Here is a 27,203-nt window from a genome sequence, read left to right as displayed (position 1 = left end):
TATTGGTACATACTTGTACCTTTTGAAAAGGTACTGCCCCGGTGACAGCTTTTGTACCTTTTTTTCTGAGAAATGTATGTTTACATTTATGCATTTAGCAGATGATTTTAACAAAAACGACTTAGAAAAGAGGAACAAAAGATACGTTTCAAAAATTGTGTTTACCATCCAATACTCCCACATTCTGTAAATTTTCATGAATTGAGCTGAACATTTTTATATGCCAAGGTCATCACACTTGTCATTTGAAACATTCAGATGCTAACTAAAACATATATAGCTTTAAAAAGTCTTCTGATTAGAATAATGATGTGTCTGTTACTGAAGGAGCGAGTCATTGAAGTCTGTCATGCATCTTCAGTATTCGAGCAGCAATGTCTCTCTCCTAAAGCAAATAAATGCATTAAACAACACTGATTAACCATTGCAATCTTATCAAAGCCGAGCATGTGTTTTCTGATTGTTTTTAAAGTTTGTATTCTGACAGAATAACGTTACAATGTCATTTAACATTTTTTCACTTTATGCACTTACCATTTTAAGTTCATCAGCACAAGCGTTAAGTTTTTGCCTCAACTCATCTGTCACAGTAACATCCGAGCGCACTGACCAGCAGCCATCCCTGAAGCTCACAGGCACAGAAAACACCAAACCTGCTGGAATCCCAAACTGCCCTGCAGATTTACAGAAGTCAGTCATGCTCATGCACGTGTCATATAAATTAACTATAAAATATACTTTATACAGTATATACTGTAGATAGCCATATTTGTTTCATGTTTGAGAATGATTCAGATAGCCTTGCCTGTACTAATTACACCCAATGAGAAGACGTCCTCTGGAGATGCATCATTATTCCAGGCCTTTAAAATGGTCATTATTCCATTTGTTGTAGATATTGCTGTGGCTTTGTTGGTCTTTGATGAAATTGTGGTACGGTGTTTATGCACTAAACTCATAAAATCTGTCTGCAGCCATTTCTTATACATAAAAACATGTATAATTACATGAGTAGCAAATAAAACATGCATTTAGACTATTTATGATATGTTTGGAACATGCATGTGTGATGTAATTGAAGATGGCAATTTAATTTAACCATGTTATGTCAGATTTTTTATGTACTGATGCCCTTTATAATGACTCATAAATGGAATTGCATGATAGAGCAATATGGCTCATGAAAGAGCCATATGGTTTAAATGATTCATGCACCACAATGATATTTACCAATCGTAAATCATTTCCATGACTTGCTGAGAAAAACCATCTGGTCCCCAAATTGCGCCATCACATCTGAACACCTTCGCCCTCTGTAGGTCAATATGGAAACTGCCACTGATGTTTCCCCATACAATGACATTAGTGATGTCTGCAAATATAATAAAAAGGGAAGATTGAAGCATAGACATCGAAAGACAGGAAAATAAACAATCAAACAAATAATTAAATAAATAAGTGATTACAATAATTTTTTTAAAAGTATTTTAATAAATTATTTAATAATTTACCCATACAATGATTATTATTAAAGTATATTATTATTATAATAACTTTAATCAATAATTAAATTATTAAAATAATAAAAAATAATATAAAATAAAATTATAAAAATTTATATAAAATTATAACATTTATATAAAATATAAAAGTTTATATAAAATATAAAAATACAATATAATACAAATGATATAATATAATAAAAGCAGATATATATATATGAATAATTATAAATAATTTCAAAATGCTTCTAACTGAACTGAATTTCAGATTTTATTGCAATTAAATATTTGAACTCATATTTACACTGATAATAAAAAACTACTATTTTACCTGCAGTTTTCACTGACAACTTCTGCGCAAGTTGAGTTTTCGCCTCGTATTCTAGTTGAGTTGTCATTGCCATAAAGTTGTGTGGGTCAACAGAGGGTGTGTTCTCAATTAACAGTGAGCACTTCAGATTAACAAAGGAGTCTCCTGCTATTATCACTCTTACGTCTTTTTGTGCATTTGCCTCGATGAGTTGCCCATAGCAACGAAAGCGTTCTGCCACCTGGCTCACCATGTGGTCCTTGTCATCCTGCACATCATTACTCTCACACGCAGGCTGCAGGTCATCCAGAAAAATGATGAAGTGGGCTTCCTGAAATGCCTGTGTCTGGTCTGAATGGACAGTGACTTCATGCAGCTGATGTAGGGCGAGGTCTTCTGTTTCCATCTTGAGTCCTTGTAGCATTTCCTCAGAGCCGCCAGCATCCATGAGGTGAAGGCTGAAGGTGGGGAGACCTGGAAACAGCCCCGGGGAGAACAACTGAGGAATGAGGCTATAGCAGATGGGGTTCAGAGCACTGAAACAGAGTTTTGTCAGCTTAAATGTAATGCATCGTAGCCATAAGAAAATATTAAGACAAAAGGTCCTGATAAAACATGTTCACCTGCTGATCCAGATGTGCAGAGGTCTGAGAGACATGTGTCGGTGGATTTCCTCCTCTATACACAGCTCTTTAGTTTGTCGGTTCTCGGCTGAAATTTTTAGCATCAGATCAGAGTTCATATCTGAGGTGATGCCATAGTAACCCTGCAGGAGAAAAGTACAAAAGTACAAAAGTAATAATCTTCACATGCAATATCTAAATTAAATCCCATGTTGCACTGGTCTCTGGGCAATGTCACTGATCCGTTTCTGATTAAATGTAGTAGCAGTTTAGGTCAATATGATCTACAATGATAGGACTTATTTTTAAATTTTGTCTTAAATTAATATATTGCACTAATTTAGAGCCGGAATAAAAAAAAGAACTTTGAAATGGGAAGCTGATGTCTCTCAATCATGAGACAATTCAATTCGGAGTCAGAATGAAACCCAAATCTTTTTATAAAATTTTGATGCCCATTACTTCAAGGAGACAGATTCTTTTCTAGTTTTATTTAGATTTATATATGTATGTATATGCATTAATTAATGTATGTTTTTTGTTCTCTTAAGATGAGACACTGCAGGTGAATAGGGTAAAAAAATTAACTAATAGTTATCACCTTACTTACCAAGTTGATTGATTACACTGATAATTGCAAACATTTTTTGTATTACAAGTTTTCTAAAATGTTATATTTAAATATGCAAATGTGGCATTATTTAATGAAATATGCGCTAATTTGCATAAATTTCTAGTACAAAAATCTGAACACTGGATGAAGTCAGTTTCAAAATTCTTGTTTAATTTTTTTGACATATTAGAGTCAAATGTTTTTACAGAAGGAATTCTGGGTATCTCTTTTTGTCACTCCATAATTCAGAAAATACTTTGAACTGCTAGAAAACAATAAATTGTTGGGGTGAATAAAATTATATATGAACAAATCCCTCTGTAAAAACCTTCAGAATATAGACAGGAATAAATACGTAAAGTTCGGTGTGTGTAAGTGCCACTGAAGTGGAGATTTCTGGCTCAGAGTTGGTGAAAAAACTCATTTTGAGAAAACGGCCTTTAAAAATATGTATTGTAATTGAAATCTATCGACACAAATAGATAAAGTGCTATAAAAGAAACACTTAACACTGTGTTTTGGATGTTTTCTTTCCATAAGTCTGAAAAAACACTTTATGAAAAGCCAAAAAGCCCAAAATCTAAATATTGACAACTGCATGAAAAAAAAAACTATTTTTTTGCCTGCAGTGTCTCCCCCTTAATTCTGTAATAATTGATCATGTGATAAATGCAACATGGTCAAAATCTGTCTGACATACATGTATACTTCATAAATATCTATGACATGGAATGTAAGTAAATGTACTGTATACATACAAATCTTGACTACAACATTGACTTTTCATAGGAAACTTTTACCTGCTGTTAAAATCCCTAATGTTTATAGCACTCAGCTAGACAACAATGTCAACAAAAAAGTAGATTTGTTTTTTAATGTGCACATATATATATATATATATATATATATATATATATATATATATATATATATATATATATATATATATATATATATATAAGAAAAATTTCCAGATTTATTTGACATGGTACCAAAACAATTGAACATTGTAACTAGTGTGGCTCACACGATGGCAAAACACTTCATTTTGGTGGCATTAGCCAATGTACTGACATAATAACTCGGTTTTGAAGCATGCATTCAGTGTTCTGGGTGGGTTACTACATTTTTTAGACATGCAATAGAGTTGTCCCACAAAACAGCTATAAAAAAGAGAGGAAACCCCTTATTTATACTGTATTTTCTGCAGAGGTAAGCTCTTACATTTTCCTGATTACTTTTAGATAAATAGATTCTGTTTTATTTCAGTATCCCGTGCAAACCTGAGCATGTTCAAGGAAATCACTGAAGCCTCCGAGCAGTAGGCCTTTCCCTCCACGATCAGTCAGCTCTCTCCACACGACAGGAGAGCGTGAATGCTCCCAGCCATTACATGCACAGGCGTCCTCCAACCATTTCTACACAGAAACAGTGCTTCAGTATGAATAAAATACATATCAAACGAACATGAAGCTTGTGACTGTGTGCAAATTATGAAAGAGCTCCAGCTTCACCTCCCAGTCACTGGGGTGCACACAGATCTTGTGAATGTGAAAATCAGGCAGGTTTCTTTGCAGCACATCAGCCAGAAGCTCAGCCTTTGCGTAATAAGGACAATCAGCCTTTCCTGAGAAACGCAGATCACGTTAAAGCATTAAAATAATGATGTCGACTCTGACACGAAGGACCACACACATCTAAATACTGTAGGGGTTTTGCTAGAAATATATATATATACAAAGACGGCTAAAATGCAGCTTACAGTTTCCAAACAGACAGAAAGACAGACCTGCAAGAACAAACTTTGCCATGTTTTTCCATTCACAAGCGCGTCCGCGGTTGCTAGGTAACCGTGTGTGTTCCGCATAAAGAGGCTCGTCAGAGGAAACAGTTCGGATTTCGCGTTCGTTTTTGAATCTCTACTAAATTGTCCCAAAATAAAATTGTACATATTTAATTAATTAAACAAGTTATACTGGTGTTTATTTGACTATTTTTATGGCATTTCTTTTTTTAAAAACTAATATAGCTTGTGGATAGTACACGCGGAACTATTGTGAGGCAGTAATCGTGCGCTCGCTGTTTCTGTCTGGGCTGCGCTCACAGTGAGAGCTTTGCACACGTGAAGAAGACAGCAAATGAAGGGTAAGAGCCTTATATTGTGAGCATTAAAGTATACGAGATCCTTAAAATGACTGTCTGGGCCATAATTAACCGCAAACATGTAAACACTGCACGGGTTATACAGCTACAGTGGCGCTTTTCTTCAAGGTTTGTGTGCGAGGACATGCAGACAAAATACGCGCAACTCTGATGCTCTTTTCACGAGTAGGCCTAAAATGTATGTATTAATTATTATATGCCTTTTGCTAATTTAAACATTTTTAGTTTAAGTTCAGTGCGTAAATGCGTCTGTTTATTATGGTTAAAAAAAGTATTGTGGCTAATCACGATACAATAATATACGGAAACATGCTGAAAATAACAAATAAGGCATAAGACTTGTAATGTTTTTTTTAAAAAGTCTCTTATGCTCATCAGGCCTGCATTTATTTGATCAAAAATACAGAAAAAAAAACAGTAATCTGGCAAAATGTTATTACAATATGAAATAATGTTTTCTATTTTAAGATCCTTTAAAATATCATTTATTTCTGTGATGCAAAGCTGAATTTAAATCAGCCATTACGCCAGTATAAAGGGTCACATGATCCTTCAGAAATCATTCCAATATGCTGATTTATTATCAATGTTGGCAACAGTTGTACTGCCAAATATTTTTTTGGAAACTGCGATACTTTTTTCAGGATTCTTTGATGAATGAAAAGTGAAAAAGAACAGCAATTATTTAAAATATAAATCTTTTCTAACGATATAAATCTTTGACATCACTTCTTATCAATTTAACACGTCCTTGCTGAATGAAAGTTAATTTCTTTCAAAAAAAGAAAGAATAAAAAATGTATTGACCCCCAAACTTTTGAATGGTAGTGTATATTGTTAAAAAAGATTTCTATTTTAAATAAATGCTCTTCTTTTTAAGTTTTTATTCATCAAAGAATCCCGAAAAAAAAGTATCACAGCTTCCAAAAAATATTAAGCAGCACAACAGTTTCCAGCAGTGATCATAACTCATCATATAAGAATGATTTCTGAAGATCATGTGACACTGGAATAATGAGGCTGAAAAATCAGCTGCGCATCACAGCAATAAATTAGATTTTAATGCATATTAACATAGAAAAACTTTATTTTACATCATAAAAATATTTCACAATATTTTATTTTTTCCTGTATTTTTAATCATATAAATGCAGCCTTGATGAGCATAAGAAACTCCTGTAAGAAACATTCAAAACCGTTCTGATCCCAAACTTTTGACCGGTAGTGTAAATATATATATATATATATTACATTGATTATTAATAAGGCATGCAGATAAGTGCATACAAATATGTATTTAATTCTGGGTTTTTCTGATTCTAGTAAAATATCAAGATCTTGCATCCAACCTGTGACCCTGTCGAATGCAATGAGAGCACATAAAACTAATGAACGGTAAGATCAGTTTCAGCCACAATACACTACAATTGAGCCGAAATAACTAATTTTTTAATGATGATTTTACAGTAGTAACACAAACTGTAGTAAGTGCAGAGGTTTCTGTTTAACTTTTTCATTTGTTGCGGCAGGTTAAACTTTGTCTGAAGCTTTGGAGAGTCACCCGTGCTTTGTGACGATAACATGAGCATGTATAAATCAGGTTTGGACGTGCTCCGATGTGCTCTGAGATCCACGCCACTGTGGAAATGTGACTCTTTTATCTGGACACAGACGTCTTTATGTTATAAAAGCAGAAGCTTTGCTGTGTCATCTCAGCTGGGGAGAAGAAGCAGACAAGGACCCGCATTAAAACCAGTGCGGTATTACTGTCAGAGTGGAGAAGAAGTTCTTAATGTTCAGATTAAACAAGCTGCTGCCTCTCCAGAGACCAGCGAACTCTCGGATCAAGCAGAGAGGACTCCTTTCTACACGCATTTGCAGAACTGTTCGTGCCCCACGGATGTGCTGGACACGTTGAAGCGGTTCCCAGCGTCGCAGCAGCACCTCAGCAGCATCTTCTCGCGCATGTGGGAGAGCTCAAAGAGGATGACGGACGAGCAGCGGCGCTGTGAGCTGCAGCTGATGTTTGAGCACCCGGTGTTTGAGGAGGTCTGTGAACGCGCCGTGACTGACGCCTGGCGCATGAGGAGCGACGATCTGGCCTACAGTCTGCTGGCCATCGTCAACCTGAGAGTTCCACAAAACACACGTGTTGTGCAGACGCTGCTGCGTGTCACACAGGTGAGCGAAGGCCTGAGAATCTGATCACTTTGTCCTCTGCTGAAAATATCAATCTTCACATATTCATTAATTCACACATTAAATCTCAATCTTGGATGCTGTAATAGTTAAAAAAATATATATTGAATTGTATAAGTAGATTTATAGAAAGTTTGGAATAATTTAATAATAATTTTTTTAAATCTTATAATCTGATTTGCCGCTCAATTATTATCGGTGCTCAGTTAATAATGGTTCTTATTATTATCAATATAGACAGAAAACGTTTTTGCCTATTCATTTTAGTTTAAACTGTGTTTTTTTTTTTTCAGGTTCTTTGATGAATAGAAAGTTAAAAAGAACTGGAGATAGAAATGTTGTGTAAAATAATAAACACTTCAGATAAATTTAATGAGTCTGTGCTGAATTAAATATTCTTTTTTTCCATGTTTTTTTTCCTTTTCTTTTTTTAATCTTATTGACCCCAAAGGTTTAAATGATAATGTTTCCACAAAAATATGCAGCATAACACCTTTCAACATTGATAATAATAAGAAATGTTAATATATATATATATATATATATATATATATGAAAAGAACCGTTTCATTGCCATTACAGTGAAACTACTGAAGCTACTCTTAGCAGCCTGAAAAAAAAAAATTTCATTTTAGAAGAAAATTTCAAACGACACTTGGAGGATTTTGCATCTGAACTCTTCATATACTTATTTTACATATTATAAAAAACATTTATATACTTTAATACTTGAAATCATAACTTTCACAATTCTGTGTCTGTGGTTAGTATATTCTTAAAGGGATAGTTCACCCAAAAATGAAAATTCTGTCATTAATTACTCACCCTCGTGTCGTTCCAAACCTGTAAGACCTTCGTTCGTCTTCGGAACACAAATGAAGATTTTTTTGATGAATTCCGAGAGCTCTCTGACCCTCCACAGACAGCAAGGATTCTAACTCAATCAAGGCTCAGAAACGTAGAACGGAGATCGTTAAGATCATCCATGTGACATCAGTGGTTCAACCGTAATTTTATGAAGCTACTAGAATACTTTTTGTGTGCAAAGAAAACAAAAATAACGACTTTATTCAACAATTCATCTCCTCCATGTCACCCTATAGCGCCATTTTGGAGAGTATCACATATTTATAAAACTTATGTGTGGATACATTGTTTATGTTCAGATAAAAGCATAAACAATGAAAACCGTGTATCCACGTGAGGTGCTGCTGACACAGATACATTTTCTACATATGTGATACACTCCAGAATGGTGCTATAGTGTGATGCGGAGGAGAGTAATTGTTGAATAAAGTCGTTATTTTAGTTTTTTGGGTTTTTTTGCTCGCAAAAAAGTATTCTCGCAGCTTTGTAAAATTAAGGTTGAACCACTGACTCCTTTCTATGTTTCTGAGCCTTGATTGTGTTAGGTTTCTTGCTGTCTGTGGGAGCTCTCGGAATGCATCAAAAATATCTTAATTTGTGTTCCGAAGACGAACGAAGGTCTTACGGGTTTGGAACGACACAAGGGTGAGCAATAATGACAGAATTTTCAATTTTGGGTGAACTATCCCTTTAAGAGTATCCATTTTCAAGTAATTCTTTCTTCTTATAGAAGAGCTAATACTGCTACTTTAATTCAGTGTATCTTATTTCTGTTGTATTTAAGTTCATGTGTTTATGAAGTATTTGCTGAACGGACCTTGTTTTTTTCTGTGCCCCGTGCAGGAGCGGCTGAATCAGTTCGATATAAGGTCTCTTTCGGTGTTGGCTTCCTGTATTCGTGAGATGGAAAACAGTAGGAACGTTCAGGCCCTGAGAGAGGCTTTAAGGTTTGAAAATGATTACAGCCCAAGTATGAAATGAAACATCTGTGTGTATGTTTTCATCAGTTTGTGTTCTGATTTTGGAAGGTTGTTGCTGAAGGATCATATTCCTGAGATCCAGAATGTTGTTGTTCTGCAGAGCATGATGCGCGCGGTGGGAAAAACCTCTCCGATACTTCTGAAGAAAGAGCTGGCGGTTAGATTACAATTGATTTATTATGTATATCACCTAAAATGTATCGAATGTACAATCTGATGGATTCTCAGTTAATTTTCTTTGTTTAAAGCACATAAAAACATGCCCAGGTCAAATTTACTCGAATCAAAAGGATAATATCAAGAAATGATATTTTGCATCATTGCAGATGATTTTTTTATTTTTTATTTTTTTGCATCATTGAGATTATTTATTTTCCTTAACGACTGTTGTTACAATTCTTATTAATAATTTTACAGTTTAATTAACTTTATACATTTTTATATTTAAATTCTTAGTATTGTAACTCACATTATATTCTCAATATTGTATTTTACTCCTAAAATTTTTTATGACCATGATGTCTAAATATTTATTTATGCAACATAAAATTGCTTATATTATGAACTGAAAAAACAAAGCACAAAAAAAACATGACATGTCACCCTTGTATACATCTATCAAAGGAGAAATGATGATGCTGAGTTTGTAACACTCTTCAAGGCTTTATTGCCATTTGTAAAATAAATCCACATATACAGATGTCCGAATGAAGTAGTGGCTGGTCTGTTCTCCCTCAGAACAAAGCTCTGTCATTGGCAGATGGGTTTAGTCCACCCAACACCCAGTACATGTTCTCCAGCCTGGCTGCCATGGGCCTGAACTTCAAACCTCTGCTGGATGTCTGCAGCAAGAAGATAGCTGGTGAGAATGAGCGGGATCCCTAAACAGTTAGAATGAGTGAGTCAAGACCTATGACTTTCACATTACTTCTCATTTCTTCTTCCTGCAGAAAACGTGCATGAATTTCCCTTCAATAGACTTCTTTCAGTACTGAAGTCCTGCCATGAGCTTCACTACAGGAACTACACGCTCTTCAGCTCCATCTCGGAGTACATGGCCAACACATTTGATATGTGGTCCAACAAACAGGTGCGATATCTACTGATCTATGACTTCAGTTAAACTGATCCATGTTCATGTTAAAAGAGGAGTGCACAGTATTTTGTGTGGTGGTGAGTTGAGCACCACTCACATTTTTATTAGATGATGTATACATGCAGTATTAAAACTTATTGTTACAATTGAAACAAAATATTTTTCTATGCCAGGTTATAAATGTACCAAACAATTGGCCATTTTTTTTTTTTTTTTTTTTTTTTTGCACATTGACTTTTCTTTGAATAGAATATAGTAGATTTGTATTAAAAGGAACAAAAAAAAAAACAATGCCTAATTTCACTTGAAATGTATTATTTATTTTAGTTTATTTAGTAGTAATAGTATTTTTTAATAGATAAACAGCATACACTTCAGAAGTTTGATGTCAGTATGATTGATTTTGATTATGAATTTAATACTTTTATTCAGCAATTACACTCAAAAAGTATTTATAATGTTACAAAAGATCCTGAAAAAAACATTAATAATAAGAATAGTTTCTTGAGCTGCATATTAGAATAATTTCTGAAGGATCATGTGACACTAAAAACTGAAGTAATGATGCTAAAAATTCAGCTTTGCATCACAGAAATAAATAATATTTTTTTAAATATATTAAAATAGAAAACTGATATTTTAAGTTGTAATAATATTTCACAATATTACGTTTTTTTTTTTTCTGTATTTTTGATTAAATAAATGCAGTCTTGGTGAGCATAAGAGACTTCTTTTTCTAAAAGCATTAAAAAAATCTTACCAACCGATGCATGTTATCAACCATCAATTCAGTTACTTTCCATAATAAAAATAATGTGCTATTATTGGCCTGAATATATTCATTACGGTGTCATTACTAGTGGTCTACGATGAACTGCATAATCAGCTTCAGAGCAGTAAACTGTGGAGGATTGTTTTATGTTCTTTATTAATTAGTTTTTTATGTTTTCCAGGTGATTCTCTTTCTAGTAACATTTGAGAATCTTTTGTTCAGACCTGTGGTCTTGTTGGATGCATTTGCAGAGAGAATCATTCAGAAGTCCGAAAGTCTGACCCTGAAAGACCTTCTTTCTGTTTTAAAAGTCTTTTCGCTCCTCAATCACGACCTGAAAGAGAAAAGAACACAGTAAGCTGCTGTTCTGATTCTTAATCACTTACCATTTGGTGTTGGGAAGATTTTCAAATGTTGCACATCATTTTACAATTAAAATCCATATTTTATCAGAATATTTACTGTTAGCACTTGCTGCTTTTTAATTAGGTTTCTGGCCAGTGTAACAATGGTCTTAGAGTCCTACCTTCCAAAGATGTCTCCCACAGACCTGTTGAAAGCCATCCACTGTCTGGGATTGCTGGAGCACTTCCCCCAAACCCCACTGGAGAAACTGCTACAGAAGGACACACTGGACCAGCTCCTAGAGAAAGGTTAGTGTCTCCACCTTTCCTCTTCCTGCATTCTTAAACCATCACACTTGAGCTGTGATCAGTTCGTGTGCCCTCGCAGGCAAACAGTCGGATAAGATCCAGAGGTGGCTGCACATGTTGGATCTGTGTTTGCGACTGGATAAACCTCAGCTGCCGCCCTCCCTGACCTCTGTCCCAGACCTGCACATCTCAGTTCCTGCTCCTGCGGTCACAGCCAACCAGGAAGTGCTCAGTGCAGTCAGGAGCATTGTGGGAAAAGATGCTGTTCAGGACAGTGTGTGGGGGGAGAGCATTTATTTCATTGGTGAGATGAACGTCATGTTCCTGTGCAGCTTTCTGTTTATTATAATTTCAAGCTTAGTGTTAAAATGGTATTAATTAATTAAACCACAGCAAGGAAGTCGAGTTCATTTCATATGAATTTAATAATGTTTATCAACCCTTATTTATGTCACACATTTCAAACAAATCTAGTGCTTTTAGAGTAACAAACTGTGAGAAAACACAGCCAGGTCAAGTTTACCCCAAAATGAAAAGATTAAAAACAAAACAAACAAAAAAAAATAATAATTTGCATAATAAAAATCGAAAAGATTTTTTAAATGTTTCTGAAAGAAGTCTCTTATGCTCAACAAACCTGCATTTATTTGATTAAAAATTAAGTAAAACAGTATTGTGAAATGTAATTACATTTTAAAATAACTGTTTTTTTTGTGTGTTTTGGAATGGAATTTATTCCTGAGATGACAAAGCTGAATTTTCAGCATCATTACTCCTTCATATTTAATAGAATTATATAAATCAAGCAATCAAACTTTATATATATAGCACCTTTCAAACAAAACCAATGAAATTTAAAGTATTTTACAAGTGATGAAAAAAAAAAATCTCAAGCAAACATTTCCAAGTCAAATTGACTTGAGATTAAAAATGAGAACTTATATTTTGCATAATAAAAAAAAAGAGTTTTAGCACCATTAAGATGTCAAATACAATGCAAAATGCTTTACAAGCTACTTTAAACAAGTTCTGGACACAAAATACAAGCAACCAAAATAAAATAGAAAAAAAAATGTTTATAATAAAATGGTAAATGGTTAAAAATAGAATAGAATAAAATAAGAATGATCAACAATTAAATGTTAATAAAACAGAATAGAATAGAAATAAATTACACATAAATTATAAACAAATCATAAAACAATAAGTTTTTTTTTATAATTAACATTATATATTAATTACGTAACATCAATATAATAATATGATCATATAAATTAATAAGCTAATATACCGTATTTTGCATGATCAATCAAAACTGATGGATAAATCAAATCCCTGCCTACATTAACATTACATTTACATTACATTTACATTTAGTCATTTAGCAGACGCTTTTATCCAAAGCGACTTACAAATGAGGACAATGGAAGCAATCAAAAACAACAAAAGAGCAATGATATATAAGTGCTATATTTCTAGTGCTTTTTATAGCTTTTTCTATTTTATAGTGCTTACATTTCCCACTGAACAGTTTGTTTCACTTAGAAACATGTCACATTATGGCTGTTAAATATGTTCATGTTGGAGCAGACTGTGTGCATATTGTTTGAACAGTTGTCTTGTCTTTGCTTTAGACTGTGTGATTACACTGCCTCCTCAAACAGAAGAAACCTGTGGCCTCAGTGCAAAGGATTCTGGGTCACCTCAGTGTGCCCGAAGGTAAAACAGCTGGGATGTTTATATGAAGAATCACAAGCCTAGATATATTGAATGCTAGAAAGTAGTTTAGCAGACATATTTAAGAGCTGCTCTTTGTCCTTTATTTCAGGATTGCGGTGGTCTGTGCCCCACATACTTCATTTTGCTTTGGCACAACACATCCAAGAGCCAGCTTGGTTATCAAACTTCGCCATCTTGAAAAACTTGGTTATAAACCTGTTTTGGTAAGGTTTTAGTTTTTCCTCTAAATTCCTCAGATATACACTAAATAATTCCACCAAAACCTTATCCTTGTGCAGTATTTTTAATATAGAAGTGACACTGTTTTTTAGTGATGTATCATAGAAATAATATGGTGTTATGAACAACAAGAGAGATTTAACCAACCATTTAATCTCTGGTTTTCCATTTTGCATTCTCAATAATATTCCTCATATTTCATGTGTTTAGGTTCCTGTCCTTGAGCTCAACTCTAAAACTGAGGAAGAGAAGATTAAAATGCTCCAGAAGCTCATTTTTCCAGCACAGGAATCCACTGCAACACAGGAAACACAGAACCACAGTCCAAAAACAGAGTGAAATTCACTGTTCCCAAGAGAGCGATTCTGTGCGGTTTCATTTCCCCTCATGCATGAAGGCCATTTTGATCTTATTCTGAGATGGATACATGACACATAATATTTATTGATGTATAATATCAATATTGTACAGCTATGTATTCTTCCTCCAACACAGAGAGATTGAAATCAATGAAAGAATAAATATGAAGTGATTTTTTTAATAATAAAAAGCTGACTTTTGACATTTTTTTCAGCGTTTTATTTCAGTGGTTTTATTTTAAATTCAGCAAAATTGAGATATACAGGTGCTGGTCATATAATTAGAATATCATCAAAAAGTTGATTTATTTCACTAATTCCATTCAAAAAGTGAAACTTGTATATTGTATTCATTCATTACACACAGACTAATATATATCATATGTTTATTTCTTTTAATTTTGATGATTTTAACTGACAACTAAGGAAAATCCCAAATTCAATATCTCAGAAAATTAGAATATTACTTAAAACCAATACAAAGAAAGGATTTTTAGAAATCTTGGCCAACTGAAAAGTATGGTAATGAAAAGTATGAGCATGTACAGCACTCAATACTTAGTTGGGGCTCCTTTTGCCTGAATTACTGCAGCAATGCGGCGTGGCATGGAGTCGATCAGTCTGTGGCACTGCTCAGGTGTTATGAGAGCCCAGGTTGCTCTGATAGTGGCCTTCAGCTCTTCTGCATTCTTGGGTCTGCCATATCACATCTTCCTCTTCACAATAAGGTCAGGTTAAGATCAGGCGAGTTTGCTGGCCAATTAAGAACAGGGATACATGGTCCTTAAGTCCTGTTGGAAAATGAAATCTGCATCTCCATAAAGTTGGTCATCAGCAGGAAGCATGAAGTGCTCTAAAACTTCCTGGTATACGGCTGTGTTGACCTTGGACCTCAGAAAACACAGTGGACCAACACCAGCAGATGACATGGCACCGAAAACCATCACTGACTGTGGAAACTTTACACTGGATCTCAAGAAATGTGGATTGTGTGCCTCTCATCTCTTCCTCCAGACTCTGGGACCCTGATTTCCAAAGGAAATGCAAAATTTACTTTCATCAGAGAACATAACTTCGGACCACTCAGCAGCAGTCCAGTCCTTTTTGTCTTCAGCCCTGGAGACGCTTCTGACGCTGTCTGTTGTTCAAGAGTGGCTTGACACAAGGAATGCGACAGCTGAAACCCATGTCTTGCATACGTCTGTGTGTAATGGTTCTTGAAGACTCCAGCTGCAGTCCACTCTTTGTGAATCTCCCCCACATTTTTGAATGGGTTTTGTTTCACAATCCTCTCCAGGGTGCGGTTATCCTTATTGCTTATACACTTCCACATCTTTTCCTTCCCTTCACCTCTCTATTAATGTGCTTGGACACAGAGCTCTGTGAACAGCCAGCCTCTTTTGCAATGACCTTTTGTGTCTTGCCCTCCTTGTGTAAGGTGTAAATGGTCATCTTTTGGACAACTGTCAAGTCAGTAGTCTTCCATTTGATTGTGTAGCCTACAGATAGTTTACTGATATTGTGTTTTAAGGCCTTTGTTTTGAGTTACTTAGCTGATTAGAGTGTGGCACCAGGTGTCTTCAATATTGAACCTTTTCACAATATTCTAATTTTCTATAATCATCAAAATGAAAAGAAATAAACATTTGAAATATATCAGTCTGTGTGTAATGAATGAATATAATATACAAGTTTCACTTTTTGAAAGGATTCGTCAAAAAGATTCCAAGGATTATATATTTCCATAAACAAACAAAAAAATATTTTATGGAAAAATATATTTTATTATCTTCCCCAGTGTGTACCACGATAAGATTGCATCGCGCTATAATCCCTTGACGCTTGATGGCGATGTGGATCTTTTCGAATGGCGCCATTGTGGTGATTCGTTCACCGTCGAAGAAGAATTTGAGCGCTCTGATTGGCTGAAAGCAGAAACGCAGGAAGCGTGCAACAGTGCTCATTCAGTGCGCGAGTGTAATGTTTATATTGTGTGACATGAAGCAGTAAACTTAGTTATTATTCTACAATGTCCGAACTGAATGATTATTTAGAAGGAAAGATAACTTTCGAGGAGTTTGAAAGGCGGAGAGAGGAAAGAAAAGCAAAGGATAAGGTAATAACATCCCGCTTTTATTCTAGCGTCTATATGAATGTGTGCAGTACGTGTCTGTTATAGTGCGTGTATACTGTATGTCCACTGAGCAGTTATTTCGGGATGTGATTTGTACATGCATGGTATTGTTGAAGTATTATGGAGTGGCATGTGTCTCGTGTTGTTTCAGGAGCAGAAGGGAGATGTGTCAGAATACGATGAAGCTGCTGATCAGGAGGACGCAGTTCCGTCCACTTCAAAACCAAGTGCTAAAGAAACACGCAGCCGTCAGACAGGTGGATATATCACGTGTATTTCCAGTGTATTTTTTTTTTTTTTTTTTTTTGTAACTGACTTGAAGGTATGAACAGTTCTGAAGAAGAATAAGAACAAATAATAATAGATGACTAACTCGTAAGACTAGACTAAGCAGTTTATGCAATCGCTTCAGTGTGAACTATATTACAAGTGGCTCACAAAACACATTAATATAACCTCAAAATTAGACGTTAATTTAATTAATGAAATATTAGATCATTTTGCATGCATCTTGAAACCAGAAATCGAACTTATACTTTTCAGAATAATATGCATGCTGCAGATTGGAATGGACACTTTAAATATGATGTAGATTATCACTATGTTTTATCTTTAATAACACAGCTGAGAACCAGCGTGCAGTGTTTGGTTTATGTGTGTATAGAGGAATAAGAGATTTATGAGGCAAAGGGCTGAAAAACACTTATTCTAAAAAATGATTTATTAAAGTTAGGCTAGACGTATGGTAGAATGCATACAGAACTAAATCGAATAACTTAAACATCATTTTCAGAATATTGTGCAGTGTGTGTGTTAAATTGGTTGTTTTATAAATTACACTTCCATTCAAAAGTTTGGGGTGAACAGTAATATTCTGAAATATTATTACAGTTTTAAATAACTGTTTACTAATTTAATGTATTTTCAAATGTAATTTATTCCTGTGATGCAAAGCTGAATTTTCAGCATCATTACTCCAGTCTTCAGTGTCACACAACACAATCCTTCAGAAATCATTCTAATGTTCTGATTTGCTGCTCAAGAAACATTTCATATTATTAACAAAACAGTTGCTTAATATTTTTGTGGAAGCTGTGATACATTTTTTCAGGATGCTTTGTTAAGCAGAAGTTCAAAAGAAAATGTATTTGATAATTTGATTTTTTTGTAACATTATAAATCTCTTTAGCCTCACTTTTGACCAATTTAATGCATTCTTATGATTTTTTTTTGTAATTTATTAAAAAAATCCTACCAACTTCAACACAGTACTGTGTTTTTTGATCCCGATATTTTATCCCAGGATTTATTGATTGCCTGACAGATAATAGATCTGATTTTAGTTTCATATTCTTGCTTGTATGGCAAACACATCAAGAGCATTTGAATGAGGCAGGTGGGAATCAATATTCAGCGTCACACATCACATCACAAGCTGTATTTGTGTGATCTCTAACAGAGACGGCAGAAGAAGGAGTCAGTCCATCTGTTCAGAAAGCTTTTGCCTCCATGATCGGAGAGGGACTGGAGGAGTGTGTGGAGGAGGATGAAGATGATGAAGATGGAAAGATGGAGTGGAGAGACATCGGAGAGGAGGATGGAGACGACGACGATGACGACGATGATGATGAAGAAGAAGAAGAAGAAGAAGAGGACAAAGACAGCAATGAAGTCACACCCGGAGATGTGTATGCCTTAGAAATGGAGCTGAACCGTGAGAATAAAAAAATGATGAAGGTTGGTAGATTGCCCTGCTAGGTCAGCATTAATAATCATTAACAATAAAATATTTTACATTTTGATCTAGTTACATATGCAAAAATGAGTGATTTATTATTATTATTTATTATGTTTTGAATTTCTGAATAAAGAAGTATTAGAAGAATTCACTTTATTTTTTGATGCAAATAATTGGTATTTTGTAATGATTAGCTATAATTTTATTAGATGAATTTATTTTTTGATGAATTTTTTTTTTTTTTTTTTTTTGTAGTTTTATTATTATTTGAAATATATAAAAAAATTATGTATTAAGTTAAATAGTTATTTTTTTTTTACTTGCATGTCATCTAAATAACAAAATGAAATCATTAGTCCATGTCGATCCAAACCCGTAAAAGCTTCGTTCATCTTCGGAACACAATTTAAGATATTTTGGATGAAAACAGGGAGGCTTGAGACTGTCCCATAGACTGTCAAATAAATAACAGTGTCAAGGTTCAGAAAAGGTATGAAAGTCATCGTCAGAATACTCCATCTGCCATCAGACGTGCAATCTGGGTTATATGAAGCGACGGGAACACTTTTTGTAAGCGAAGTCAATGGTCTCCTCTGTGTCTCTTCATATCACCATATGCTGCGTATGATCTTCTGTGTCATCCGCGCCACAAGGATGCGCTGTTTCTACGTGTATTTGGCTTTGATTTGAAAGAAAACAGCACATCTTTGTGGCGCGGATGACACAGAAGAGCATACACAGCATACGGTGATATGAAGAGAGACACAGGAGACTGTTGATGAAGGAATTATTGAATATATTATATAATAAAATATAATATATAATTATTCATATAACCCAGATTGCACGTCTGATGGCAGATGAAGTATTCTGACGATGACTTTCATACCTTTTCTGAACCTTGACACTGTTATTTATTTGGCAGTCTATGGGACAGTCACAAGCCTCCCTGTTTTCATCAAAAATATCTTAAATTGTGTTCTGAAGATGAACAAAGCTTTTACGGGTTTGGAACGACATGAGGGTAAGTGATTAATGACAAAATGTTCATTTTGGGATGGAGTAACCCTTTAAATGTGTATTTTCTTGTACTAAAAATAAAAATATTTTACAAAAAAGTAATCTAATATTATATTTATAAAAATGAGTTTAATCATTATATATTGCTTTATAAAGTCAGGAAGTACTCTAGTAATAGATTAAGAGTTTCTAAATAAAGAAATATCAGAAGTAACGCCTACAGGAATCAATAATCACTGTTTTTGATCATGATAATTTTATAGCATTGATCAAATCTTCAGTTTATTTATAAGCGCATCGTTTTTTGTTTTCCTAGGAGAGACGTCACCGCAGTAAGTTACCGCGGGCTCTCAGAGGACTCATGGGAGAGGCTAACATCCGCTACGCTAGAGGAGAAAAGGAGGATGCCATCCTGATGTGCATGGAGATTATTCGCCAAGGTGAGTTTTGTTGGTGTTGTGGTTATTTGGTGTGATAACAAAAGTTGACCTTGGTCACTCGAACAAAAAGAGACACAGTGTTTTAATTCTAGTGGTTTCTGTACATTAATCAGTAGTGTCACTGAATAAACCCTCATGTCTCTCTCAGCTCCTGTGGCATACGAGCCATTCTCCACAATGGCTATGATCTATGAGGATCAGGGGGACATGGAGAAAGCGCTTCAGTTCGGACTGATCGCTGCTCATCTGAACCCCAGTGACTGTGAGGAGTGGGTCAAACTGGCAGACATGTCCCTGGAGCAGGACAACATCAAACAAGCCATCATCTGCTACACTAAAGGTCTGTATACATATCTACACTTCCGTTCAATGGTCTGAAGTCTCCTCTGCTCACCAAGGCTGTGTTTATTTTATTACAAATGAAATTTTATTTCACAAAAAAAATGTGAAATATTTTTACAGTTTAAAATAACTGTTTTCTATTGGAATATATTTTAAAACGTAATTTATTCCTGTGATACAAAGCTGAATTTTCAGCATCATTACTCCATTGTTGAAAACTGGATCTGGATTTTTATTTATGTAATAATAAACAATGATGTTATTATATAAAAATTCCATATAGATAGAATATCTTTTTTGTTTCATTATTTATAGTTATTAAAAAAATAATTATTAATTCGTTCTTGTTGTAAATCTGTCTCTCTTCACATCTCTTAGAAATGGTTTCTTAAAATATTTGGTTTGGCTTTAAGATAAAATAAAAAGTGAGATGAAGTGTATCGCTGTTTACTGACAGTCAATCACATGACTCTAATTCAGCAGATGTTAAAATGTGTGTCAAGCACATGATGTCTACTGCTTTGTTCCCAGCGATTAAATGCGACCCCAGTAACGTTCAGTACCTGTGGGAGCGCTCGAGTCTTTATGAGCAGGTCGGGGAGCACAAGCAGGCCATGGACGGGTATCGCCGCATCCTCAGCCTGCTGCCACCCTCCGATGGAGAACAGTTCATGCAGCTCTCACGAGACATGGCTAAGTACGATGCTCCCATCTTTTGTTAGTCAAGGTTTTTTGCTCCATAATTTAGTTTCATGACATTCCACCATTTCGCTGACCGTTAAAAATAAACTGTTTTTGCTACTGTACCTTTAAGACTTCACATGTAAGTGGCCTCTGTTATTATCTATGTTGATATATTAATGAGCTCATGGTTGTGCCATTAATGCCATGACAGCTTCTGAAAGCCATAAAGTACATATCTCTGCTTGTATAGTTTGTAACCCCAGAACTGTGCATGTTTATTTCAGGAGTTACTATGAGAGCAGCGAGTTGTCATCCGCTATCGGAGTCATGGAGGAAGCTCTGGAGCGTCATCCTGAACTCGTCTCACATGAGTGTGTCAACATGGCTGCTGAACTCTTCATAGCCAATCACCAACATGATAAAGCTCTGGAGGTGAGGTCAGAAAAGACTAGCAAGCTTTTCAGTGGCAAATATTGAAATATAGAGAGCAGAACAGGGTAAGGCTAAGACATGATGCCATTATGTAACTGTAAAAAAGACAATAAAAATAATGTAGCTAAGTTAAATTCACTTTGTGATTGAAAAAAGACAAACTTAATGAAAACATGCAGAACTCTGAGTAAGAAGATTATTTAAACCCTTTATAAAAATCAGTGCAGAATTACGTGAAATAATTCATTTGTATTTTTCCACAATAAAACTGCTAAAATGTTTACAAAAAAGTAATAATATATATTTTTTAATCCAATATTATATTTAAAAACAAGCCTTCAAACTACGCATTATATTTTGCTTAAAGTTTGGAACTACTGTAGTAATATAATGAATAAAGAAATATTAATAGTAGTAATAGTAATGAATAATGCAATATAAAACATTTTTTTTATATATATATAAATAAAAATAGTATTTTGTAATTAGTAGTTGTTATTAATATTTTACAATTTAGATCATTTTAATGCATGGATTTTTATATTAATTTGTTTTATTATTATTATTAATAATAATAATAATAATATCATTGTTTATAATGTAAAAAAGAAAATATTAAATCTGAAATGCTAAAATGTGTGCATCTGTAGGTGCTGGTGAAGTTTTGTGGTATCGTTCTGAAAAGAGAGGAGAAGGAGACAGAGACGCAGACGGAGACGGCTGACAACACGCCTGCACAAGATACAGAAGCAGAGGAGGAGAAAAAAGACTCCGAAGAGGAAAAAGGTAAGACAAAAAAATAAATGTTCTGTCATAATGTGTAATGCTGTACCACACATGATGATAATGAAAACAAATAAATAAATGTTTAATAATAATAGTATGTTTTCTTCTATTCATTGTGTGCTTTATATTATGCAGCCTTTGCAGTGTAGATTTTAGTTTGGCAGGACTAGGCTGATAGCATTATGATCACATTGATGACATGCTTTTAAATGCATAGGCAAAATTTTAGAGGTGGTGATTCCTGATGATGTTCCAATCGACATCCGAGTGAAGATGATGGTGTGTCTCATCCACCGGAACGTCATCAAACCTCTGGATGTAAGTACATTTATACACATGCACAAGCTCTCATTTATACAACTCCTTTCCAAGTAATACTGTTAACAGTTTTGTATTTAAAACCCTTTCTCACCTTGTATTAAATGCATGAAACACTTGTGAAAACATACCATTTGCAAACCAACACCTTCTATTTTAAGGATCATATTTGTGTTTAGTTTAAGTTGTGTATATTCACAAATACCTGCTGAATGACATTTTAACATTCAGAAGGAAAAATGTATAACACTCTGAATCCTCTTTAAGGTGTACTTGTTGTTACACATATTACATGTACTTACTGTTATAATAAGAATAAATTATGCATAACTACATGCAAGTAACCCTAAGCCAAACCCTAATAATATAGTAAGTACATGTAGTTAATTAATATTACTCAGTTCTTAAATGTATATAGTTACACTGTAACAAGGACACCTTTAATATATAGTGTAACTGAAACATTTTAACCCTTAAAATGAACAAATTACCTCTTCCAAATGATAGAATAAATGTGACGACGGATGTCTCATCCATATTTGATTTTCTCGCCTGTGACATTTTGTCTTTAGCCCATGCTGACGTCACTGATGGAGCAGAGCCCAGAGGAGCTGGGTGATTTGTATTTGGACGTGGCCGAGGCTTTTATGGAAGAGGGCGAGTATAACTCTGCCCTGCCTCTGCTCTCCGCCCTCGTCTGCTCGGAGAGATACAACCTGGCAGTCGTTTGGCTCCGACATGCAGGTTACTTGCTTTATTGCACTAAATTTGTAAAAGCAATGATTAAAGTCTGTCATTATAATAGTTAAATGATGTAAAATGTCATCTGATCTTGATTTGCTTGTTTGCAGAGTGTCTAAAGGCACTTGGTCATTTGGAGGTTGCAGTAAAGAGCTACAGTAAGGTTGTTGAAATGGCTCCACTCCATCTAGATGCGCGTCTTGCCCTCTCCACCCTCCAGCAGCAGCTGGGACGTCCCAACATGGCCCTCAAGGCCCTGGAGCCCATGTATGATGCTGAAACCCTTGCACAGGACTCTTCTGCTGCCCAGCAGGTAGTGTTGTGTTTGCAGGTGTGGACACTGAGTTGAGCTCGTGTATGATTGTGTGTGTGATGTTTTTCAGGAACTGAAGCTGTTGCTGCATCGCTCGACTCTTCTGCATGCTCAAGGACGCACTGATGATTACATTGATACTGTATTGACCATGCTGTCCATGCTCCTGAAGGTCAGAATCTGACTGTGTTTAATGTCTGATGGTGATATAAAGAGAGCAGTTTGTGACTTGTAGCAAGTATAATATGATATATACAGAATAAAATTCCATAACGGCAGAGATGTACAGAAATTGTAACAAACAATACCGTTCACTCATATTTTTATAAGATAAGATAATTATGGGAACCAAAGCAGCATTTATTTGATCAAAATAAATAAATCAATACAATAAAAATGATAAAAACTGTAATATTATTGTTAATTGAAGTAACTGGTTTCTGTTTGAAAATATTTCAAAATGTAATTTATTCCTGTGATGCAAAGCAGAATTTTCACAAATGAAGAGCTTTTAGGCTCGAAACTTCACCTGAGGTGAGAACATAAATATTTTCTACTTTTGGAGCTGTGGTGTATATCTGATTGATCACACTATTTTTCATTCATTCATTAATTTCAACTGACTATAATATATTGTCAGTTTAATGTAGGTATACCATATTTTTCACATTTTTTTTATATGAAAAACAGAAAAAAGTTGGCACACCTAGGCTCCAAAAATACAAAAAATTAATACGAGTATCACACAGATAGTCGTATTATCTGTTGTTAATAGTCTGCCATCGTATTCTGTCTGTGCCTGAATAATCTGATGAATCGGCCCGTATACAATTGAAGCAGCCTATATCAATGTATATTCAATTACCCAGCTAATATTTGTAGCAAACAGCTCTTAAAGAGCTAGTAGTTCATTCCTGCTTGACTTGAAATGAATTCTCTCCATCTAAAGTTTGTGATGTGGTTGTGTTTTCTGTGTTGTGAAGTGGCGATGGTGAGGGCTCAGGTGTGTGTCGTCTCTGACAGGTCCTCCGGAGTCAAACATCTGAAGCTTATAAAAGCATCACGCAACAACCTGACAGAGATTGTTGACCAGGAGGCAGCGTATCTGGATGTGACAGGTGAAGCACATCAGATTTAGCTACAGTTACACTCATTCACTGTGCCTCAGACTTGAGGATCACATAATGAATTCTGCGATCAATAATATTTACATGCTACAACCCAACATTTTGGTTCAATAAATCTTTGTCAACTGAAATCAAGATGCAATTACTTGGTGCTTCTCTGAAACATCCTACCTTTCCAGCTGATGTCTCCACATCTGTCTCAGTGTCTCAGTGTCTTTCTCTCTGGTAAGACGAGTGTCCTCTCTCGAGACGACTGGTGGAAGCTGTTACTGCGCTGTTTGGCCGTTCTGTGCGAGGTGAAGCGCTTCGCTGAGGCCGAGTTATTAGTGGACTCCACTTTAGAGTACTATTCCTTCTACGACGACCGCGTGAAGCGCAAAGAGCTGGAATACCTCGGCCTGTCCGCCGCCTTCCTCGACCGCAACTTCCGCAAAGCTTATGACTATATAAGGTCAGATAAATCTGTCTATATATTCAGCATCCTAAATAAATAAATAAATAAAAAATCTAAATAAAATCAGCCAATGAATCAAAATCTGGTTTGTGTATGCAGTATTTTGGCTAATTTGATTTATTTTTACCATGTTTAAAACACAGAATCCTGCGTTTTCCAACATTTTCCTTTTTTTTTTTAATTTAATTTTTTTTTTTTTATTTAATTTATTTTGGTGTAAAATGCAATATTTTGTGTTTAAATGATAATAATCTTTATTGTATGTTTTTTAAAACTTCATTTTTTTTTATTTCTTGTTTATACATTATTTGGCTAATTTGATCATAGTTTTATCATGTTTAAAACACAGAATCCTGCATTGTCCACTAATTCACTTATTTAATTTTTAATTTAAATGATTATTTATTTACATATTCATTGATTTATTTAACTGATTCAGTCATTCTTCTTATTTCATGTATATAAATTCAACACAATAAAGAATATGTTTTAAACAAACAATCCCACATTTACCACCAAAATAAATACAAAAATGCCGGATTATGAGTTTTATGCATGAAACCATGATCAAATTAGCCGAATACTGCATAAACAATCACACAAGGGGCAACATACGTTTAAATCTCAAGATAAGCTCAAGTCTAATATCTGAGAAATGGTTCTCTGAGGAATAGTGGGTTGAAAATCAAGTTTGAGGCTAAAACTTTCTTTATTTGATTGCAAAGTGGAATTTATTTGATTTGAGAAGTGGCTTTAAGTGACCATTTGGTTTTCTTTCTCAATAGAGAACTTGTCTTTAAGTACTTTATATATATACTCTATCTGTTGCAGGTTGATGTTAATGGACAATGTGGAACGGACTCAGCTGTGGAACGTGTTTAATCAGGTTACCCTGCACTCTCAGGATGCCAGACACCATCGTTTCTGTCTGCGTCTCATGCTCAAACATCCCGATAACCATGCGCTCTACCTTCTCAATGGACACACCTCGCTGGTTTCTGGGACTTTCAAACATGCACTTGGTATGGTTTAGACATTGGCTATCCCACAGTTCTGGTGTTAAATACTAGGTGTGTGTTTCATAGGTAGTTGTATAATTGAATTGTGTTTGAGAATTGTCATATATGGCATAATTGGTGAAAACCGCACTATTTAAAATGGTTTATCATTATAACTATTATTAATATACTTTCTCTTCACTGATTAGGTCAGTACATGCAGGCGTTCAGAAACCAGCCCGATCATCCTCTTCATAGTTTGGTTGTTGGTCTCACATTCTTTCACATGGCCTGTCAGAAGTTTGTCATGAAAAGGCATCCGCTCATTGTGCAGGTACAGTATGATGTGTGTGTTTCTAAACTTTTACTTTTGGAAGCAAAGTTGCTGAAATTTCCCTTTAAGTCAGCTTTATTAGATCATGCTATTAAAAAAAAATAGAAAGAAAGAAATTATAAAGAAAAAAGGTCTTGGTATAAGAAAGTTACTATTATATTATATTATATTATATTATATTATATTATATTATATTATATTATATTATATTATATTATATTATATTATATTATATTATAATAAAAAAATACATTTTTATATTATATTATATTTTATTATATTATATTAAACTTTTTTTTTTAATTATTGTAATATTTATACATTTTACACTAATTTACAGCTTAATTCAAAGGGGTTGTATTACTTTTTTTTTTTTTTTTTTTTTTTCATGTGCCCATGTGGCAGTAATGAGAATTTTTGGGGCAAATGTGCTTAATTGTCATAAATATAATGACATGTTGCAAAAAGTCCTAATGGTCCTGAAGTATTCTTCATTTTAGTTATTTTAGTTATTTAGTAATTAATAAAAACAGTCATTTTAAAATGGCAAGATGTCGATCAGATGTCCCTGTTTAGATAGATACGGTAAATGAATTTATGTGCATATACCACATATTTTGGTTGTTTGTCAGGGTTTCTCATTCCTGTGGCGCTATGTGGATCTCAGAGGTCACTGTCAAGAGTCTCTGTATAATATCGGTCGGGCTTTACACCAGCTTGGACTCGGTCACTTAGCCATTCACTACTATGAGAAAGCACTCACCCTCCCCCCACTCAAACTGGAGGTAAGATGCTTTCAGTTTAATATCTTTATGATCCAATATGCATCCATAAATCATCCCAGAGATCTCCCAGATTCTCACAACATGAGAGACACATTCAGAAGCTCTGTGCTGTATGTGTGTGTGTGTGTGTGTGTATATATATATATATAGGGTACACTATATATTTTTTTTTTTATTTTTATTTATTAATAGGCTGTTTTCAATGCTTCGTGAAATGTAAATGATTTCTCTTGTCATTTGAAGGGGATTGATGATGATCAAGTGGACTTGAGAAGAGAGATTGCCTACAACCTTTCACTTATATACCAGTCCAGTGGTAATAAGGAAATGGCCCGCCATGTCATCTATACTTACTGTACTGTCTGACTCAATGCGTGATCAGACTTAGGTTTATAGTTGCTTTTATAAATGTACTTTTTTTTTTCAATAAATTTATTTATTCAATCTTTGCATTGAGTTTG

General features: G+C 34.6%; 3 protein-coding genes across 6 annotated transcripts; 2 read left to right on the top strand and 1 right to left on the bottom strand.

Annotated features, from left to right (window-relative positions):
• Positions 1-142: 142 nt before the first annotated feature.
• mdh1b (malate dehydrogenase 1B, NAD (soluble)) lies at positions 143-4,957 on the bottom strand. 2 transcript variants are annotated; one of them, XM_042716980.1, is made up of 9 exons: positions 4,838-4,957; positions 4,563-4,675; positions 4,332-4,466; positions 2,436-2,578; positions 1,834-2,348; positions 1,231-1,372; positions 806-981; positions 535-674; positions 143-385 (listed from the first exon to the last, which is right to left on the bottom strand). In XM_042716980.1, the coding sequence occupies exons 1-9, from the start codon at positions 4,857-4,859 to the stop codon at positions 335-337; spliced, it is 1,437 nt and encodes a 478-aa protein (XP_042572914.1). In that variant the 5' UTR covers positions 4,860-4,957; the 3' UTR covers positions 143-334. The 2 variants fall into 2 exon arrangements, with proteins under 2 accessions (XP_042572914.1, XP_042572915.1); XM_042716981.1 differs by having other exon boundaries at positions 1,834-2,324.
• A 97-nt stretch (positions 4,958-5,054) lies between these two features.
• On the top strand, positions 5,055-14,299 carry LOC109092419 (FAST kinase domain-containing protein 2, mitochondrial). Of its 3 annotated transcripts, none has more exons than XM_042716977.1 (13): positions 5,055-5,193; positions 6,535-6,606; positions 6,741-7,392; positions 9,121-9,224; positions 9,306-9,414; positions 9,996-10,119; positions 10,208-10,347; positions 11,307-11,479; positions 11,615-11,778; positions 11,858-12,082; positions 13,413-13,497; positions 13,607-13,721; positions 13,948-14,299. In XM_042716977.1, the coding sequence occupies exons 3-13, from the start codon at positions 6,793-6,795 to the stop codon at positions 14,074-14,076; spliced, it is 1,968 nt and encodes a 655-aa protein (XP_042572911.1). In that variant the 5' UTR covers positions 5,055-5,193; positions 6,535-6,606; positions 6,741-6,792; the 3' UTR covers positions 14,077-14,299. The 3 variants fall into 3 exon arrangements, with proteins under 3 accessions (XP_042572911.1, XP_042572913.1, XP_042572912.1); XM_042716979.1 differs by lacking the exon at positions 5,055-5,193 and adding an exon at positions 5,248-5,319; XM_042716978.1 differs by lacking the exon at positions 5,055-5,193 and adding an exon at positions 5,254-5,389.
• A 1,706-nt stretch (positions 14,300-16,005) lies between these two features.
• gtf3c3 (general transcription factor IIIC, polypeptide 3) lies at positions 16,006-27,185 on the top strand. The gene is made up of 18 exons (XM_042716976.1): positions 16,006-16,212; positions 16,382-16,487; positions 17,690-17,967; positions 19,305-19,428; positions 19,577-19,768; positions 20,302-20,467; positions 20,739-20,886; positions 21,537-21,672; positions 21,890-21,990; positions 22,563-22,734; positions 22,842-23,044; positions 23,115-23,216; positions 24,027-24,162; positions 24,397-24,622; positions 25,457-25,647; positions 25,833-25,957; positions 26,590-26,742; positions 26,986-27,185. The coding sequence occupies exons 1-18, from the start codon at positions 16,126-16,128 to the stop codon at positions 27,106-27,108; spliced, it is 2,769 nt and encodes a 922-aa protein (XP_042572910.1). The 5' UTR covers positions 16,006-16,125; the 3' UTR covers positions 27,109-27,185.
• The last annotated feature ends 18 nt before the right edge of the window (positions 27,186-27,203 follow it).

Source organism: Cyprinus carpio, chromosome B1, assembly GCF_018340385.1.
Source record: "Cyprinus carpio isolate SPL01 chromosome B1, ASM1834038v1, whole genome shotgun sequence".
Classification (NCBI taxonomy): Eukaryota; Metazoa; Chordata; class Actinopteri; order Cypriniformes; family Cyprinidae; genus Cyprinus; species Cyprinus carpio.
Note: the sequence above shows the minus strand (reverse complement) of the source record. Positions and strands in the feature narration are given on the sequence as shown.

Bases quoted from the DNA above. Each gene is read 5' to 3' on its own strand.
- mdh1b (XM_042716980.1), bottom strand. From the start codon at position 4,859: ATGGCAAAGTTTGTTCTTGCAG. The intron at 982-1,230 runs GTAAATATCATT...TTTTATGTATAA, and splicing joins ATGGAAATGATTTACGATTG to GAAATGGCTGCAGACAGATT. The intron at 386-534 runs GTAAGTGCATAA...TATTTGCTTTAG, and splicing joins GTGCTGATGAACTTAAAATG to GAGAGAGACATTGCTGCTCG.
- LOC109092419 (XM_042716977.1), top strand. From the start codon at position 6,793: ATGAGCATGTATAAATCAGGTTTGGACGTGCTCCGATGTGCTCTGAGA. The intron at 10,348-11,306 runs GTGCGATATCTA...TATGTTTTCCAG, and splicing joins ATATGTGGTCCAACAAACAG to GTGATTCTCTTTCTAGTAAC. The intron at 12,083-13,412 runs GTGAGATGAACG...TCTTTGCTTTAG, and splicing joins GGAGAGCATTTATTTCATTG to ACTGTGTGATTACACTGCCT.
- gtf3c3 (XM_042716976.1), top strand. From the start codon at position 16,126: ATGTCCGAACTGAATGATTATTTAGAAGGAAAGATAACTTTCGAGGAG. The intron at 22,735-22,841 runs GTTACTTGCTTT...GCTTGTTTGCAG, and splicing joins CGTTTGGCTCCGACATGCAG to AGTGTCTAAAGGCACTTGGT. The intron at 25,648-25,832 runs GTATGGTTTAGA...TTCACTGATTAG, and splicing joins GACTTTCAAACATGCACTTG to GTCAGTACATGCAGGCGTTC.